At 41.1% G+C, this 18,424-nt stretch overlaps 3 protein-coding genes across 3 annotated transcripts; 1 reads left to right on the top strand and 2 right to left on the bottom strand.

Moving 5' to 3' along the window:
• Nucleotides 1–133: 133 nt before the first annotated feature.
• slc25a1b (slc25a1 solute carrier family 25 member 1b) lies at nt 134–7,075 on the bottom strand. Its single transcript, XM_028980001.1, has 9 exons — nt 6,778–7,075; nt 4,869–4,976; nt 3,887–3,986; nt 3,577–3,715; nt 3,310–3,394; nt 2,977–3,081; nt 2,760–2,875; nt 2,575–2,648; nt 134–2,492 (listed from the first exon to the last, which is right to left on the bottom strand). The coding sequence occupies exons 1-9, from the start codon at nt 6,890–6,892 to the stop codon at nt 2,378–2,380; spliced, it is 957 nt and encodes a 318-aa protein (XP_028835834.1). The 5' UTR covers nt 6,893–7,075; the 3' UTR covers nt 134–2,377.
• Nucleotides 7,076–8,385: 1,310 nt separating this feature from the next.
• Nucleotides 8,386–13,420, top strand: LOC114790094 (voltage-dependent anion-selective channel protein 2). The gene is made up of 9 exons (XM_028979822.1): nt 8,386–8,499; nt 9,424–9,495; nt 9,598–9,647; nt 10,068–10,220; nt 10,997–11,049; nt 11,422–11,643; nt 12,073–12,223; nt 12,329–12,386; nt 12,469–13,420. Exons 1-9 carry the CDS (start codon nt 8,481–8,483, stop codon nt 12,558–12,560), a joined length of 870 nt encoding a protein of 289 aa, XP_028835655.1. The 5' UTR covers nt 8,386–8,480; the 3' UTR covers nt 12,561–13,420.
• A 1,177-nt stretch (nt 13,421–14,597) lies between these two features.
• Nucleotides 14,598–17,656, bottom strand: tor4aa (torsin family 4, member Aa). Its single transcript, XM_028981231.1, has 2 exons — nt 17,424–17,656; nt 14,598–16,362 (listed from the first exon to the last, which is right to left on the bottom strand). The coding sequence occupies exon 2, from the start codon at nt 16,360–16,362 to the stop codon at nt 15,133–15,135; it is 1,230 nt and encodes a 409-aa protein (XP_028837064.1). The 5' UTR covers nt 17,424–17,656; the 3' UTR covers nt 14,598–15,132.
• Nucleotides 17,657–18,424: the final 768 nt, after the last annotated feature.

Raw genomic sequence — 18,424 nt, 5'->3', positions numbered from 1 at the left:
AAACAGAAGCGAACAGTGCTACGTAAAACGCGAATCGTTTAATCTACGACTGTGAAAATAACATTACAACAAAAAAACTGAGAGGTGTACTAAATGCCTGCAACAGGAAAATAATTAAGCAGTCACTCGATTGTTTGATATCACCCATTTATTTCCATTAGAATAAAAATGTTCAGAAGGCACATTACATAATCAAGTTATAGCGCTGTAGTCAAGAATGAAAACATATGCATGCATCCTTCTTTTAATATGCATTTCACTATATATGTATCTATGTGCCTGTGTTTGTTTTATTGTGTTATCATTATATCCCATCACATTAAGGTTCTTATCAGTTGTAAAAAAAAAAGTAATTGTTAAAGAAAGTTTTTTACTTTTTTAGAACCCAAACATTTCAGTGATATGTGTAATAATCTATAACATTCATTTAGGGTAGGTTGCACATGACCTGCCTAAAGACACTGTAGAGCAAAACACACATTAACACTGAGGAACTGTGTAAGCCACTAACAGAAGTTATGAGTAGCCTATTGTTGTTCAAGATAGTGTGATTATTCCACGAACCCAAAATCAAGACCAAACACGCACAGCCCAGGAGAAACAAAAAATGAAAACACATTACTAAATAATGCAAGCATTTCCTTGTTAATAAAATAAGCCTAGACATAATGAAATATCTTAACAGATACTACATAAATGCTGAAATGTGTGTTAATTGATCATTTAAATCTTGCAGAGAACAGAAATCTCCACATATCCAGAGGTCATCAATGGGCTAATGGCAAAAGTAGTAGTATTAAGTAGGTGAAACTGGTGAATAATGATTTGCTTTGGCTTAGAAATGTAGGTGCCTGTGAATTTCCATAAAGTCCTTGTTGGCATGAAGTCACCTGAACAGAGACTTGTAATCACGCACGTTGCAGTTAACAGAGTTGCAATTATCCAGCAAAATGTACCAGGAAATCAGTTCAAAGTGCACAATGACCACCCAAAATAAGTACACTTTGCACCTATCTGATCCATCCATAATAGCTAATATTAACTAAAACTAAATCACTTGATTTCTGACAACTATCAGAATTCTCATGTATCCCATACAGTTAATTCTACTGTTATGGTTATTTATTTGGCACAAATGTATTCAAACACTGTATGCTTGATCATGACATACAGATGGAAGTTTGCATGCCTCTAATGGGCTTCCTGAGGTAGGAGGAATGTGCTGATGTATTTCCTAATTAAGGCAACAATTAAAATAACTCAATATAATTAAGGCATTTAAGCTGTCATAAATGAAAAGATCCACATCATAAATTAAACAATCCATGCCACATTTAACAGTTGACCTACTGATTAAAACATGACAATAATTGAATACTGTAGCACTTAAAGCATCCATCACTAAATCAAGAATCAAATACTGGTTGGACTGAAGGGCAGTTACGACATGGAAAATATAGGCCAGTATTAAAGTTCATAAAAAAACAGATGTCTCAACATTTTTAGACTTGCTTTGAAACCTCTTAATTTGAATTAGATTTTGTTTCATCAAATGTTCTAAATGATGAATTGCTAGGGTTTATGGGTTGCATAATCACATATTGATTTTACAGAACTTCATGCATTGAAAACATATAAGACAACAATGAGTTGACTCTGAATCCCCGCTAGAAATGTCAGTTGAGGCACAACATAGACATGTAAACATAAAGTAAACAGCGGCAAGGCTGTTAAAGTAATATAAATACCCAGGCAAAATATACTGCTAATTTTAAATTGAATGTGTGCATATATGCAGACAGTTCAACCATGCATTCATTCATTAAGGGAATGTTCATTTATATATATTTGTTTAGTATTCAACATAAGTTACTGGTATAACCATGCGGAATTATTGCAAGAAGCTCTTAAAATTGCACACATACTGTTGAGTTATACTTTGTATTCGGATTCACCTTCACCAACATATGGCCACATAGATAAAAGACTATATTTGGGTTAAACCATTAAAAAAAAAAACATACTTTTTGCTTCTGACAACAACAATAAAAATTTATATTTAAAGATATTTCCCCTGGGTTATGCAAGCAATACTAAACTAAAATTAAATTGTATACCTTTGAAGTGAAATATATGTATGGTCTTCTTTACCATAAGCTCTGGTAGAAAACTGCATCCCCTACATTTTGTTGTTTTCAAGTAGTTCATCACATTATCCAAGAAACACATTTTGCTAATTTACTAATGGTAGCACATGAGTTAATGGTTATTAAAGGAGATCAGACTGAGGTTTGTGACTTTCCCAAATGTTTCAATCAGGCTGATAGCATGAGGACCAGCCCATGCTTCATGTGTTTGATCAGTCATAAGCCCTTTATCAGTCTGTTTTCCACACCTTGTTGAGGACTTTCACCACCTCTTCGTAGATTATAAACACAATGGCCACATCCATGCACACACGGCCTAAGCGTGGGATAGTGCCCTTGTAGAACCTACAACAAAGTTCAGTGACATGATTACATGATACTTATTTATAAGTATGTATGCATGCGCATATAACACACTGGCACTTACGCTGCTGGTCCCTCGTGCTTCATAATCTTGATGGCACAGTCCACTGTGCTTTTGTATTTATGAGCTTCTAGGCCCTGTTAATGACATACATAGTAAAAACGTAGTCTAAAAATGCCTGCACAGAAATAACAAAATATCCAATGAACTGGTATTCTCACGTATGGTATGACAACAAGATCGTGTACCTGCATTCTCGTTTTGATGACATCAAGAGGTGTATTTCCAAACACACTGGCTGCTCCTGCTATGGCACCAAACACTCCAGTAACTATGGGGTTCAGAGTCTTGTTTGGATTGTCACCTGCAGAGACAGCATGAGGAAAGGGGCTTGTTCATTTAAGACATCCTAAATATTCAATCAGGAGAATCCCCACCGCACACACATGGACACACACAAAATACCTTTGTACCAGTTCCTTAAAGCAGTCATTACATAGAAACGGATGGCCTGATTTGACCCTTGCTTCAGTACAGTTGCCGTTAGTCCCTGATAAGTTCCTCTGAGACCTGAAAACAAACAGATAATTATATTTATGTCCAGGTCTGGAATAGTAGCAGTAACATTTTGGCTAAAGGAGTTTATTTTCCCTCTATGTATGAAACAGTTCACATCAAACAGATGTGATTAACTACAAACTTGCATAATGTGAGCATTTCATTATGTTGGTCTCTAAAAAGCTTTATCACTGCTTTTCCTGACAGCTGTAATTTTACTAGAAAGGGTACAGGTCTCACCTTGAGATCTGACAATCTCTCTGACACCATGGAAAAAGCCTCTGTACTTTGGATTTGCTGAAGTCTGATCATGGATGAACTTAACCTAAAATTGTAAAAGAAAGCAGACATAATTCTGACCACATTTATACAACGGACTCAGTATAAAAGATGCACATTTGACAATGACACCCTGCATCAATATGACTGAGGTCAGTCAGTTCAATCATATCCTTTAGAGTATCAGACAAATTAAAGATTTTAGTCAGTTTTTTTCTTTAAACTGACCTTAACCGTCTCCATGGGACACACAACCACCACAGCCTCTGCCACACCAGCTCCCAGACCACACAGCAGCCCCCGTTTGCTGTCCAGCTTCCCCGACTCATCACGCATCTTATTACTGAGGAACTCGAAAACCCCAAATCTGTGGCAGAAATATTATTTTATGAACACAGGCATTATTGCACAGAACGAAAACTGAATGTTTAAAATCCTTGCAGTAGATTCCTTTTACAGAGGCCAATGCTCAGACAGACAGAAGCGCAACAGCCTCAATAACAGAGGAGTGAAGCAGCTAATACGGGAAAATACATACCTGACTGCGGCTTTGGGGATAGAGCCATAGACCAAAGAACTGAGGCCTCGATAAAGGCCCCGTACCCCATGGTTATTAACGGTCTGCTTCACACAGTCCACTGTGAACAACAGAGTCACCAAAGTCAGTCATGATTTTATAACAAGAGCTCAAGTTGCACTCTCATAAATACTGTTACTAAATTCTTTTAAAGATTGGGTAAAGTGGCAGGACTCATAATTTTTCAAACAAATATCATCAGCATGCGAGCAGTCATTAGTCCATGTTAAGTCTTAACCTTATTATTGTTTTTCCTCTTAATTTCTTCATAATAATCATCGAAGAGTTCTTCTATCAAGTAATGTAGTTCATTGTAGTTGTAATGTAGTTGGCATGATGCGGTGTCAGGTACAGGCAGTATTTTATTTTATTTATTTATTTTACTAGATTGAAATCAAACATTTTCATTATCGTTAAAACTTTTTTTTCTTCATACACTTAAACGTCAGTGCTATTTGTCAGTCTAACAGATTAATGTAGTCTGAAAATTGGCCACATTTTGCTCAGCCCTACCTGCAAGGCAACCAGGACAAGAATTATGATAAGTATTCAAAGCAGAGACTGATAGCAGGTAAATTATTTGCCCAAAACTCGCACCACCTTGGTGAATGCTTAATAAGGCATTGAGCAACTAGACTCAGTTATTAAAGAGAACCGCCGTTGAACCACTGTTACTGACTAACAGTCAGCAAACATGTTATTGTGGAGGGTCTGTCTGCTTTTCAAAGTCCAGAGGTTCTGGCAGTGCTGATAGTGATAGGGTGGGGGCTGTGAAGATATCGCAAGAGCTTCACACCACTTCAACCGCATCAACATTATTGTCTCAGGAAACAACAGCAAGAATGTTATTCTAATGATAAAATGTCACACTATTAATATTACATTTCATATAAGACATTTACATTTTTCATTTAAGTGTATGAAATAACCAAAACAAACAAACCGATTCCCTTGTAACGAGGTGGGTTTGCTTTTTCATCCAACTGGAGTTGAGTCTTGACATACTCAGTGGGGAATGTGATGCAGATCTCAATGCCACCAGCAATGCCACCTGAGACACAAATAGACAGACATTGCAAAGAATACTGAGACTGTGTACAGAATCAATAGGCAGCAAAATCAATTCACTTATTCACAATAACTCTCCTAAAATACAAAAGTACATTTATATCAGAGAGAACATTTATTATGTATTATTTTTGACCTTTTGAATGTGTGGTCTATTTTACTATGCCAGCTGAGTCCATAGCCAGAGCTCAGACCTCAGTGCCACCTTAATCCGTGGCCAGTGCACATCTGCAGTTGAACAGCACAAAGAATGGAGGCCCACGATTGGCTTGCTGCTCTGAGTGCGGCTCGGCCTACAGGATACTCCCCTTGGGCAAGATCCAACTTTGGAGAGGCGTGTCTTGGAGCTACAGCTCACAATGAAGGGTTTAATTAAAGCTGTATTAAATTCCTGAGATGTTTTATTTTTTGCGTGCAGGGTTGCATTCCCGTTAGACGCTTGCACACACATGCACACAGATGCTTTTTAGTTACAAAACGACAGGCACAGCCACACACTGTTAAACTGAACACAGACATAGCAAATCCTTAAATAGGTCCTTAAAATGACCCAGTATAAACTACTAATTCAAACAAATAATAAAAGGTAATATATGGAAGCTATTCAGACAACCAGACCAACTGGTTCAACCAGAAATGTGGAAATTCCAATGTGAACTTTTGCCGCTGTTTATTCAGTGTAAGAAATGGTTAGGCCATAAGCACTGCCAAAACTACCGATTTATGGCTCAGAGGTCCCTTTTATTAAAATTACTGCTGACTACACAGCGGCTGAAAGGTTACTGGCTGGTCAGGCCAGTGTTCTCACAAAGGAAATGCAAGCTGGCAAACAGCCCCCTCCAAAGTTCATTTTTCCAAAGGCATTATGTGCCAAGAAGCAAAGAAATTTAATACATTCTATAAAATTTCATGCTTGCCTAATTCCGCACCAAACCGGTCAAACTGGCCATAGTGAGAATGTCACAATCATGGCCACATGCAGTCAACAAGCTGGGCCTGAAAACCATGACGAGTTGTCATCATGGTCCCCGGTTTGGCCACCAACCTCTTTCAATGGTTCTAAAACTTTAAAATCCATTTAAATGGTAAACACATATGGCTACTGGAGGAGCACTCAAGAGTCTACACGGCAGTGCCATAATTAAGTCATAAAATTAATTAGTTCCAGTCAGCTGAACCTTTGCTGGAGCTGAGCTACGTCACGCTGGCTCAGTTATGAATGGAAAAAAAAAAAAAGTTCCTGATCTGATTAATCCTCCCCGGATTAATTATATTTCCTCGTGATGGCACAGTTCTTCGGTAAACACAGAGATCATCTCTGCGCTTTAACTCTTTACATCCACCTTCGGGGGCATCTGGGCCCAAAAGTTGCTGCACGGTTAGGAGAAGAAGTGGAGAAGCACACCACAGAACTGCATGCCAGAGCAGAGTATACTTGCCTGTGCTCAGGTGGACAATGTGAAGTGCTGTGCAAACCCTGCCAAGGATATAACACACGTAACTCTATTTGCTGTGGATATTGCTGTGGTCCGCCATTCAACTCAGGCCTGCGCGTGGGCCTGAACTGAATTTAGATTTCTTGGTTAAAGCCCTTGCAAACAAATGCATGGGTATAGTAGATTGCAGAGTATTTAAAACAAGGAAGGGGAAATGCAACACAAGATTGAGGAATGTACCAGGTAGACGTCGTCTGTTGTTGTGTGAGCGTTGCACTTGAAACTTGGTTAAGAACAGTTCGTGGAGGAGAGCAACTTTTCAGCAGAGAGTGAAGAGAAAGTACGTACCGGCCAGAATAGCCTTCCCAGGGTGCGTTAACTTGGCCTTCTCGGACGGAGCAGCAGCCACCAGGCAGTGGGGTCGGTGGAACGGGCTCACGAACGCTCTCGGTGCCGCCGGCATCGTTGCGAAACAAGCAGGTTGTCGCCCCCACCCCCGGCTGCCTACTGCGGGCGTCGCGATGCGCGGCGTTCGGAAGGGCGCGCTGGCCGCATCGGACGGGCCTCGGATTGGTGTGGAGGAGGGCCGCCGGTGACGTGACAGCGGAAAGTTTGCTTGTTAGTTGGTCCCGCCGCCTCGGCCCGGGTGACGGGCGGCGGCGGATGCCTGTGGGCGGGGCGACCCTCACCCCGCCCCGCCCCCGTCCACGTAGCGCCATGTTCGCGACTGGGGCGTTTTTTAAGGTGGAACGGGGAGTCGGCGGCGCCTCGGCGAGACCGCGTCCTCTTACACGTGAGACGGATCGAACTGACTATTCGCCGCTGGTGCCATTTCGCGAAGGTGTTTCCAGATTTTTGAGGGGTTAGAGGGCGTTTCTGTGCATCTTTACATACAGTACAGGCCAAACGTTTGGACACACCTCATTCAAAGTGTTTTCTTTATTTTCATGACCATTTACATTGGTAGATTCTCACTGAAGGCATCAAAACTATGAATGAACACATGTGGAGTTATGTACTTAACAAAAAGTGGAGACCTGACCTCCACAGTCACCGGACCTGAACCCAGTCGAGATGGTTTGGGGTGAGCTGGACCGCAGAGTGAAGGCAAAGGGGCCAACAAGTGCTAAACACCTCTGGGAACTCCTTCAAGACTGTTGGAAAACCATTTCAGGTGACGAGCTCTTGAAGCTCATCGTGAGAATGCCAAGAGTGTGCAAAGCAGTAATCAGAGCAAATGGTGGCTATTTTGAAGAAACTAGAATATAACACAAGTTTTCAGTTATTTCACCTATTTTTGTTAAGTACATAACTCCACATGTGTTCATTCATAGTTTTGATGCCTTCAGTGAGAATCTACCAATGTTAATGGTCGTGAAAATAAAGAAAACACTTTGAATGAGGTGTGTCCAAACTTTTGACCTGTACTGTAGATGTTCACCAATTCTAACGTTGTTGAAAACAACATTAGTAGATGTTTGGTAAAAGTGCATTCCTGTTTCATTCCAGTGAAGCTTGTACTGTTGAACGATTTAAACATAAAAAATATGGTTTTATTCACTGCAATTTGACTCTTGATCTGGTGATTCGTCTAGAGCAATTTGACACGATTGACATGAATGCTAAGAGGCAGAATCAAATAAAATTCTATATCAAATATCCAGGTTGTGAGCTTTTCATATCGCCAAGGCCGAGAACCATTGCATCTGTGCAGAATAATAAGTACCCAGACAATCTCCACCTTGCTAAAATATCAATTACTGACACCTAGTGGTCCAATAAATCTCTGTAATCCATTTTCAATGCAATAAGACGTTAATAAAAACAAAGAAAGAAACACAACAGCAGTAACAGCAATTATAAGCATATTATATCATTCATTCTTAAGAGAACACCGAACGAGAGCGGATCCCAGGGAGAAGTGAAAGGGTGGAGGCCGAGACGAGATCACGTGGGAGGTCGCGGCCGGAGGCGCATCCCTCGGCGCATGCGCAGATCCGCTCCTCCCGCTGTCGCCTGGACCGGCTGGTGCGGTAGCCGCTGTGGGGAAGATGCATCGTGCGTATATAGGTACGGTCAGTGCCGTTTAATTTAATGACTGCGTGTGTTTAACCCGGACTGTGTTCATGTAGTGGCCATTGGTTATTAAAATGCTAGGCCTCTTGTCGGACCGAATGGACCGCGGGACGACGCAGGCCCAAAGCACGCAACTGAGTTGGATATGAGTTAGGAATGGTTGCAATTTATTATCAATAACCATGCATTTTAAATCCGAGCTCAGGTTTTTAAATCTCTAGCGGCATCTGTCCGGGGTGCATGAATACGTGTGGTATTTAAGACGTGACATTTAATTGTGCAAACTACACGAAAGGGAGCAGTGCAATTAAGAGATTACATGATTTGTCAAATGTATAGGAGATTATTAATTTAAGCCTGTATTTAATCACTGCGTACACATCATACTCGTGCTCTGAATCCTAACCAGCAAATCATGATGCAAGGAGGTCTACAATGTCCCAGTTAATTTGCTGCAGGTTTCTTGCATTTCCAAAAGCAGAGTGGAAAAGATCAAGTGGCTGCGCACAAGCATGCACAGGCCTCTTGGCCAGGCAGTTTTGGAAATTAAAGTGACTTAGGCAGTAATCCAGGACTTTAGCTGTAGAGATAAGTGGGACGCCTGGGGTGATTTGCACTCTAATTTGCACCAGTGCTCTCCTGATGTATGCAGCGTTCAGTCTTCAGACTATGTCTGCGTGTAAAAGTTGCACTGTGATATTTAACATTTCTGCGGCGTGAATGAAGAAACGCGGACAGCGCACTGTGATCTGGCAGCCTTTTAAGTGTCTTATTATCCTGAAATTATTATCCTGTGTGAAAATAATTTCTGCGTAAACAACTGAAGGATGTGAATTTATATGCTGTTGTGCTTGTGCAGTTATGAACAGCATGCTGTGTGTTTTAACAGGCATCAGTAACGCACTTTCATTATTACAGGCACTATGGCAGTTCCGCCTCCATATTCCGAACTGGGTAAAGCTGCCAAGGATGTTTTTAGCAAGGGTTATGGTGAGTTTGCTGTGTATGGGCTGTATGTAACTTGTTATTAGCGATGTTCTGCAACCTCAAATGTCCTCACGTTCTTTTTTTTTTTTTTTCTTTTTTTTTTAGGCTTTGGAATCATAAAGTTGGACTTAAAAACCAAGTCACAGAGTGGAGTAGTGCGTATCTTCTACTTTTTAATGTTCTCTCCAACCTCCAACTGTATTTTTTTGATAATGTCTTCTCTAAACTCCCTAGCTTCCAGTTCTGTTGTAATGCCTTTAAAAATTCTCAACCGTCAGTGGTTTAGAGGAGCACCCCACAGTAACCTAAAACCGAAAAACTGGTCATTTTTTTTAATCGGGAAATCTGCTTGTCTAGAGATGGAGAATCTGTCTTTGTGTCTGTTGTGCATGCTGGTCAGGCCCTCTTTGGCATTGTTTTACCTGTTTTGGATTTTGGCTATTTCGTTCTTTCTTAGTAGCGTCTTCCTAATTGGTCCAATGTTCTTGACAGGAAGTTGGATTAGTGCTAGTAAACTTAAAAATTTTCAGTTCCAATGCTGTCTTTCAGTCTGGTCATCTTTAACTCTTCTTCAGGAGTTTAACACCACTGGTTCCAGTAACACTGACACCGGCAAGGCGAGTGGCAACCTGGAGACCAAGTATAAGTTGAAAGATCTGGGCCTGAACTTCAGTCAGAAGTGGAACACTGATAACGCCCTAGCCACAGAGATTTCAGTGGAGGACCAGGTCTGTTCTGTACGAGTCTATTGTGTGTGTGTGTGTGTGTGTGTGTGTGTATAAATTGTGTTTTATCATTTGTGTACAGAGCTTTTACTTCCTAGTTTAGAAAATGTGAGGGGCAGTGGTGGCCTGGCGCGTAAGAAAGCGGACCTGTAATCGGAAGATTGCCAAGTTGCCATTGCCCACAGACTGCTCCCCGGCGCCTTTCATGGCCGCCCACTGCTCACCAAGGGTGATGCAGGCTTAAAAGCAGAGGACCCGTTTCGTTGCGTCACCGTGTGCTCTTCTGCATTATTTCACAATGTCTCCATTTTCACTTTTTTTCCACTTCAAATGCTTACTTACTTATTAATCCTGACTAATTGCATATAAAAGACCCTCCTGGGCCAGTGTTAAGATGCAATGGGGCTGCAAATCCCAGCTTTGCTTTTTCATCCATACTTGTTTCTTTATTGCCCAACAGATGACTGTCATCACTGGTGTCTTCTTTTCTTTCACTGAAGTGAACTGATGTTGTCAGAGGAAGGATATCCTATACTTCATACTTTTAGATTCACACAGAGAAACAGTAATATAATACCGAAAGGCCACAGGCATTTCAACTGTATAATTAGCCTTTTAAAGCTGATCGATTACAAGAAATAAATTTGTGGGGGAAAAAAAGGTTTCATTGGTTTCAACAGGAGTGCAGGAGCCCTTGCCTTTTTGTTTTCTCAGCATAGGGTTAAGCAAGTGCAGCAAAGTAGGCTGCCTGACAGTTTTTCCATCTACCTCTTCCACAGCTGGTTCAGGGTTTTAAAGTGGCTCTTGACACCTCATTCGTTCCAAACACAGGGTAAGTTGTTATTCTAAAGTAATCCACTTATCCTCCCCTTCACGTTCTTTTAAATAGAAAGACAAACAAATATTTATGAAATTGTGTAGCCATAAGAACCAGCCAGCGTATTTGGTAGCTCCACAGCTGCCGTTTTCCTCAAGTCATGTTGCAGTTGTGTTTTGTTAAGCTGGACCGCACTCCATAAACTTTGTGTGACTGGACCGTATATGCTCATCATTACCAGTAATTTCAACATGGTCTGTGCAGCAATGTGTGGTGCAAAATGCAGAAGTTGCTGCACTGCTGTAGATTTCACTTGAATTAGCTATATGTAGTTTTTAATGGTTTTGTTTTAAACAGTTTTAACTCTGAGTCCTTTTAACCTGATAGAAAGAAGAGTGGTAAGTTGAAGACTGGATACAAGTGTGACTACATCAATCTGGGCTGTGACGTTGACTTCGAGGGACCCATAGTCCATTCTGCTCTCGTCCTGGGATACGAGGGCTGGCTAGCAGGCTACCAAATGGCCTTCGACACAAACAAGTCAAAACTGGTGCAAAATAACTTTGCACTTGGCTTCAGGGCGGAAGACTTTCAACTTCACACACATGTGTAAGTATAACCTGCCTGGACTTATTTCCCATAAATTCCTTTTAGAACTGGATTAAATAATGGTGGTAGCCTGGGGTGTAACACACTCACCTCGGAAAAGTTGAAGAGCACAAAGTCACAGGTTCAAATGTCACTTAATAGCGCGGTGTCCCTGAGCAAGACATTTAACCTGAGTGTCTGCTGGGGGACTGTCCCTGTCACTACTGATTGTAAGATTTTCTGAATAGGAATGTCTGCTAAATGGCATAAAATATAAATGTAACCAAGTTGGGATATTACTTTAAACATTTGTGGGACTATTTAGGAAGACTCGGGTTTTTATTGGGTAAAAACAGCAGGTAGTAGTTAGAAATGTTATTGGACGGGTCATGCATTTTGACTCACAGATTGGATGTTGATCAGCATTAATGTCATTCATGTGCGGACCAGGAATGACGGGACTGAATTTGGAGGCTCCATTTATCAGAAGGTGAATGACGAGCTGGAGACAGCAGTCACTTTGGCCTGGACGGCGGGCAGCAACAACACACGCTTTGGCGCAGCAGCCAAATACCAGCTGGACCAGGATGCGTCTCTGTCTGTGAGTCCACTCCTGCAGACAATTGGCCGCTACGGTAAAGAATGAGAGGCAGATTGGTTATCTAGTGTGTTATTCTAGTGCAGTCAAATGTGGGTTTATTTCTAGGTCAAAGTGAACAATGCCAGTCTGGTTGGGGTTGGATACACTCAGAGTCTTCGCCCCGGTATATTGTCTCTCAATTTTCCTGGTTTTGTCCTTTTCAAGCGTGTCCGTGTCAGTCGACTAATTATCTTGTTACTTCACAGGTGTGAAGCTCACTCTTTCAGCGCTAATTGATGGAAAGAACTTCAACAGTGGAGGTCACAAGGTTGGAATGGCATTTGAATTAGAGGCCTAGACCTTATTTTTAGAGGAGAAAACAAGCAATAAGGAACGCAACATCTTTAGAGTTGCACCCACTTCTATTCCATTTACCAAACTTCCTTTGAAACACAGTCATGCAACCTAGCACAGCCTCTTTCACTGTAGGATGACAAAAAATTTTATTAAAGGTGAATGATTACTGCAAAGTCAGTGGTATACTGGTGAATATGGGCCTGACTCAGGTAATGATGGAGTAGAAATCTTGACGCTGTAACACTGGTAACAATGTTACACCACTAATATTATAAGGAGCATTACAGAGTAACACCTAAGAGCTACATAATTGATTTCCTTTTAGTCATTTATGTCATTTTAATAACTATAGGGTTTGTTTTTTAGCAGTGATTAAATTGTTATTTATTGTATTTATCATTGTATTTATTGTTCCTTTTCTGTTGGCATGTGAATGTAGCTTAAGAGTATTGGCACTATAAAACACAGCGTCACACTAGAGGAAACTCGAAAGCACTTAAAATTGCCCAACACATTTAAAAGTTATGGAATTTACTGTCAGGGTAATGTTTCTGTGGACACTTCACTGCTGGAGCTCACAGGCAGTTGTTTGGCTAAGTGGCACTAGTTGACAATGAGTCTCAAAATATAAAAGAAGAACATCACATTCATACAAGATATACATTTATATAAGATATAACAATTTTCACAGACAGTCCATTGTCATAAGATCTCATGCTTTCAGTTCTTTATGCGGCAAAACTCTTTAATTACAAATGTAGTATCATCATATTACTGTTATTATTGATCATGTTTATGTTTTTGCTTTCCGTAGCAGCTTATCTCTAGCAAATCTAAACTAATAAAAAGTTATTTAAAAAATGTTTTGCTTTTTTAATTTGTTGTCTCTGACCATAGGGCATAATATTCCTGTATTTTTTCACTAGAATATATACTATAATGTTATGCTGTATTTTGATCTTTAGAGCACCACCAGTATTTTTATATGTATTTTTTAAGATTGAAGTATTATCTAGAATCATAATTTATGTACAGCATGCAGTCAGGCAGTGTTAAAGTCACACCTTTAGTCAAAGACTGTAAAAACACAAAGCCTGTACAACCTGAATGTCGTGGTCAGGGTTACAAAGTTTAGAAATTAAAGATGCACCCAGAATGGCCAGTCTATTCCAAAAGTTTTTTGTTACAGCAGAATTAGTCCAGTAGTACTGGTCTTCATATATCATGATAGTGATGTGTTTTATACAGTACAGGCCAAAAGTTTGGACACACCTTCTCATTCAGTGTGTTTTCTTTATTTTCATGACCATTTACATTTACATGCAGGGTTTAAAGTGAACTGATTGTCACATGTGATACACCACAGCACATAGTGCACACAGTGAAATTTGTCCTCTGCATTTATCCCATCACCCAGCAGTGGGCAGCCATGACAGGTGCCCGGGGAGCAGTGTGTGGGGATGGTGCTCTGCTCAGTGGCACCTCAGTGGCACCTTGGCAGATCGGGATTTGAACCGGCAATCTCCTGATTACGGGGCCACTTCCTTAACCGCTAGGCCACCACTGCCCCAGGTAGGCCACCACTGACCCTACTACCACTGGGTGGTAGTATACTAGTGGGTAATACACTTGCCTATGAACCAGAAGACCCAGGTTCGAACCCCACATTGTGTCCCTGAGCAAGACACTTAACCCTAAGTTGCTCCGGGGGGGGACTGTCCCTGTAACTACTGATTGTAAGTCTCTCTGGATAAGTGCATCTGATAAATGCTGTAAATGTAAATGTACATTGGTAGATTCTCACTGAAGGCATCAAAACTATGAATGAACACACGTGGAGTTATGTACTTAACAAAAAGTGGAGACCTGGCCTCCACAGTCACCAGACCTGAACCCAATCGAGATGGTTTGGGGTGAGCTGGACCACAGAGTGAAGGTAAAGGGGCCAACAAGTGCTAAACACCTCTGGGAACAATTCCACATGGTAATAAACAGGTGATTCAGAGCCATAAAGAGCCATAAAATAAAGCATACAAACTGACAATGTATACTCTTTAATAGCAAAAAAGGAAACATTCTAAAAACATTTTTATAAAGAGCATTTAGTTTTTTTATAAAAGATTTTTAAGAATTATTAAGCAGTTTTATATTTCATAAATGATCATAATTAAACTGTAACTGAATTGCCATCAGAAGGATCACAGTAGTGCTGAGCGAAGCCCTACTGTCTTTAGACTTGACTTGAGTAAATAACAGAAATTCTCTAACCAATTCGGTTCATTCAGGTAAATAGAAAGCGACGAATGACTTGGCTTAGGCTTATCGGGTAACAAAATACATTTGTATCATAATTTAATAACTATTACTGTCAAATATGTCTTAGAATAAATAAATACATACATACATACAAACAAACAACCCTTTGTACATTACTTTGTCTAATCATACACATATCCTCTTCACATAGTCATTATGTATAACTCCGAGTGTCATATCTGCTTTAGTCTTCCTCTTCTACCTCTTCTTCACTCACAGAATGTAGTTCCTAATCACTGAGGCCACCACAAAAGATCTCACAAAAGGTTCACCTTTGCTACCACCTGTTTACATCCAGTACGAGAATATTCTCGCCCCCTGACATAGTAGTATGGGATCTCCGAAGCTAGCTGCTCTATGTGAGGCAGGTCGGGGTAAAAACCCTCCCTGGACATCTCGTCCACAAAGCATTCGATTACATGAGTTTTCTCCAACAGGGTCAGGGGTAAAATTTCAGTGTCCTTCCACACTGGATGGTGTGTCCTTAGGTACGTTTGTAGCATAGGACTGAGCTCCCTGGGGAGATGGGTCCTGTCTGCTGTGTCTGAGCTAGAGGAATTGTGAAGAACAAACTTTGTGATGTCTTCATGCCCAAGATTGCTGATGAGAATGTAGATGACATTGAGGTATTCATTTGTGTGCTGTGAGTGGATCAGGTTATAAATCAGGTCCAGAAGCTCTTTGGGCATGTGCTCAACCTCATCAAAGATGAATATGGGTATCTTTTCTTCTTCCTCTGCTTGGAGGACTATATCAGAGACCTGAGAAGACAGGCTTTGACTGCATCTGGAGATGTTTCCATCTAATGGGCAGTGATGAAGTACAAAGAATTGCAGGACCAAGGTCTCCCCAACCACAGACCGGAAATGCTGGGCCAGCACCCGACCTAAAAGGCTCTTACCCACACCTGTGGCACCATGGAGTGACAACACAAGAGGCTTGCTGTGGACATAGGTTGATAAGTAGTCCTTCAGGTGTGCGAGAAGATTCTCCATCACCTCCTTCTGGCCAAAAACCTCTCTTTTTAGGGTTTTTTCAAGCCCCTCTAGATCATAACGCAGGACGTGATCATCAAGGTTCTCGATAGCATTGTAGACTTGAAGAAACACAATGATGCATAACAAATAAAGGCAGTTTTTAGCACGGCTGTGCTCTTTGTTTGGGGTTATTTTACGAACCCCATTTGGATACAGGATCCGTGTCCTTTTCCTGTCCTTCCTCTTTTTCATTAATGCTTGGGTGTAGTCTATTGAACTTGGGCTCTTGTCATCAAAGGTGAAGATCTTAGGGCTTGTATTCCGTGAACTTGTGAAGGACAGTGAAGAGGACATTTCCATGCGACGCCTTTTAAGGGCCTGGTATTTTTGTTGAATTCGCACCATTGCCCGCACCTTTGCAGACAACTGCGAAAAACTTGGCAAATTTTCTTTAGTGTCCATTTCCAGCTGACCCTTGTTGGAACTTTTAATAAGGTCTTGATGTTCCATCTGAAAACACAAAAAAAGCTGCTGAAGGTTTCTGTATGCCTGATCATTTTATAACTAAATATGAGGTTAAGGAACTGAATTACATACAGAAAACAAAGGAAAGCAATTTGCATGGAATAAAAATACCAAGTGACCCAGATGAATTCTCATTCTGTAGGTATGCTAGTTGTTGGTTGTCTTCACTACTTTTAAATAGTTCTTGTAATTCTACACATATTACATAAATGAAAGCATCTTTAAAGATCCTTGTTTGCCAAGCTGCATTCAGCGGCACAGACGTAAAGAATTACAGGGAAACAGCAGAAAGCTACATCAATTCTTATGCAAATATCTACTGCTGTCACAGTCCTGTCCTGATTCTGCTGAAAGAAAAACAGATCCATGGTTATTTTAGTGCAAGTTCCCATCACCTGATAGCTGCTCCAAGCAGTCACACCTATGAGAATACAATACATATTATTGTGCTGTGTTGTTGCAGGTTTGAATAGGTCTCAAACATTCCAGAGACCTTTAAAATCATTTCTGCAGAGAAAATGATTACTTTAAACCTTTACCCACCACAATGGCTCCATGCAGCACCACAGCACACTGAAATAAGGTGATTGGGAACACACTACTGTCTGTATGAAATTCCTCAGAAAAAAATGCCACTTGAGTGCTGCAATGCTGCTCAGCATTCCTGAAATTCACAATTCTTCCCCTGAAGCCCTTGGGCTCGGCTGATATGGTTTCCTTCCTGGACATTCAGAGGTTGCTACAGCCACACTCCCCTTGCAGCTGGACGTGCTAAAAAGCTGCGCGTCATGAGCTCAACTCGTTTGAGCAGTGACTGTCTGTTACTTGGAATGCATTTGAATGTGCTCATTTAAAATGATAGACGTTGCTTCCAGGCCTCTGTTTTTCTACTTTTCTTCTCCTGGCCCTTAGCAAGTTGAAACAGATCACATTTTCTAAAGCAACCTGAGATATTTCTTAAGATATTTGGTCACAAATTGCAAGTATTCAGCTGTAACCGTGAGAAAGGAGTCGAACAGAACAGAAAAAGAGGAAGTTGTACTCACAGTAAAGCTCAATGGCCTCTGCTATAGGTGACTTTCTCTATTGTCCAACAAATACTTTCCAACTCCTGGCCCATCCAAAGCGGGTGAGGAGCAAGACAGACACACACTCACTCACTCACTCACTCACTCCCGCACGCACACAGCCATACACACACACACACTCAGCGCGTGCAAGTTTCAGCGTAGTGCCTGGGTGCCTTGTCTCTGCGAGATCTCCCTGCTGCTGGCGCTGAATGGCTCCTCCCCTTCCTCCTCAGCTTGCAGTCAGTTCATTTACATCTTTGCTGAGCGCAAATGTAAAACTCAGCCCACCTCTTCAGCCTCACAAATGGCACTTTCATATATAAAACACACATAAAGAACGGACTGAAATTAATACAAGTCATGCCAGGCGTTGTTTTATTCGCTGTGTTTGGATACACATTCATTTTAACATCAAAAGCATAAACAAATACATAATCCCCCACCCTTCCTTCAATAAAGGCTTCAAGGACGTATGGGGTTAGTATGCGCCAGCTGTGCAAACAGCATGAAGATGGTTCCTGGGCACAAGAAGGGGGTTCTGAAGATGGTCTGCATTCCAGGAGGGGTTGCTGTAACACCTTGCCTACCCCCACCTTCCCAAACCTTTGATGAAGGTTTCCCTGTGGCAGTTATGGGCTCTGTTCTGCTTCAGGACATTCAGGTTTTTGTTCTTGAGCTGTAACAGAGTTGTTTTGTGGGTTCTTGTCTTGCAGAAGGAGGGAGATTTAACAACAACAGTCCTTTGTACTTTGTTCTGTCAATTATTAGAGGACATTGATTGTTCAAACACATACTGCCATCATCATCCAGGATTTCTAGATCAGTGCTGTAAAAACCATGTGCTCTTCTAAATGGACGGCTGTGGGAACTAAAGGTTGTGATCTTCTGAAATGTATTCAAATCGAGACCAAAATAGCTTGGTTTTTGGTGTACAGTTGAGGAAGTATACTCTTGTTGCATTATCCATCTGACTGTTT

Source organism: Denticeps clupeoides, chromosome 5 (genome assembly GCF_900700375.1).
Source record: "Denticeps clupeoides chromosome 5, fDenClu1.1, whole genome shotgun sequence".
Classification (NCBI taxonomy): Eukaryota; Metazoa; Chordata; class Actinopteri; order Clupeiformes; family Denticipitidae; genus Denticeps; species Denticeps clupeoides.
The sequence above is the reverse complement of the archived record's forward strand: the minus strand, read 5'-3'. Positions and strand labels throughout refer to the sequence as shown.

What these genes read in the sequence shown, in the direction of transcription:
- slc25a1b (XM_028980001.1), bottom strand. Translation starts at nt 6,892, where the DNA reads ATGCCGGCGGCACCGAGAGCGTTCGTGAGCCCGTTCCACCGACCCCAC. An exon ending in TTTAAGGAACTGGTACAAAG is followed by an intron (nt 2,876 to 2,976) that starts GTATTTTGTGTG and finishes CTGTCTCTGCAG; the next exon opens with GTGACAATCCAAACAAGACT. An exon ending in TCATCAAAACGAGAATGCAG is followed by an intron (nt 2,649 to 2,759) that starts GTACACGATCTT and finishes TGTCATTAACAG; the next exon opens with GGCCTAGAAGCTCATAAATA.
- LOC114790094 (XM_028979822.1), top strand. An exon ending in TCATTCGTTCCAAACACAGG is followed by an intron (nt 11,050 to 11,421) that starts GTAAGTTGTTAT and finishes TTAACCTGATAG; the next exon opens with AAAGAAGAGTGGTAAGTTGA. An exon ending in TTTCAACTTCACACACATGT is followed by an intron (nt 11,644 to 12,072) that starts GTAAGTATAACC and finishes TGTGCGGACCAG; the next exon opens with GAATGACGGGACTGAATTTG.
- tor4aa (XM_028981231.1), bottom strand. Translation starts at nt 16,362, where the DNA reads ATGGAACATCAAGACCTTATTAAAAGTTCCAACAAGGGTCAGCTGGAA.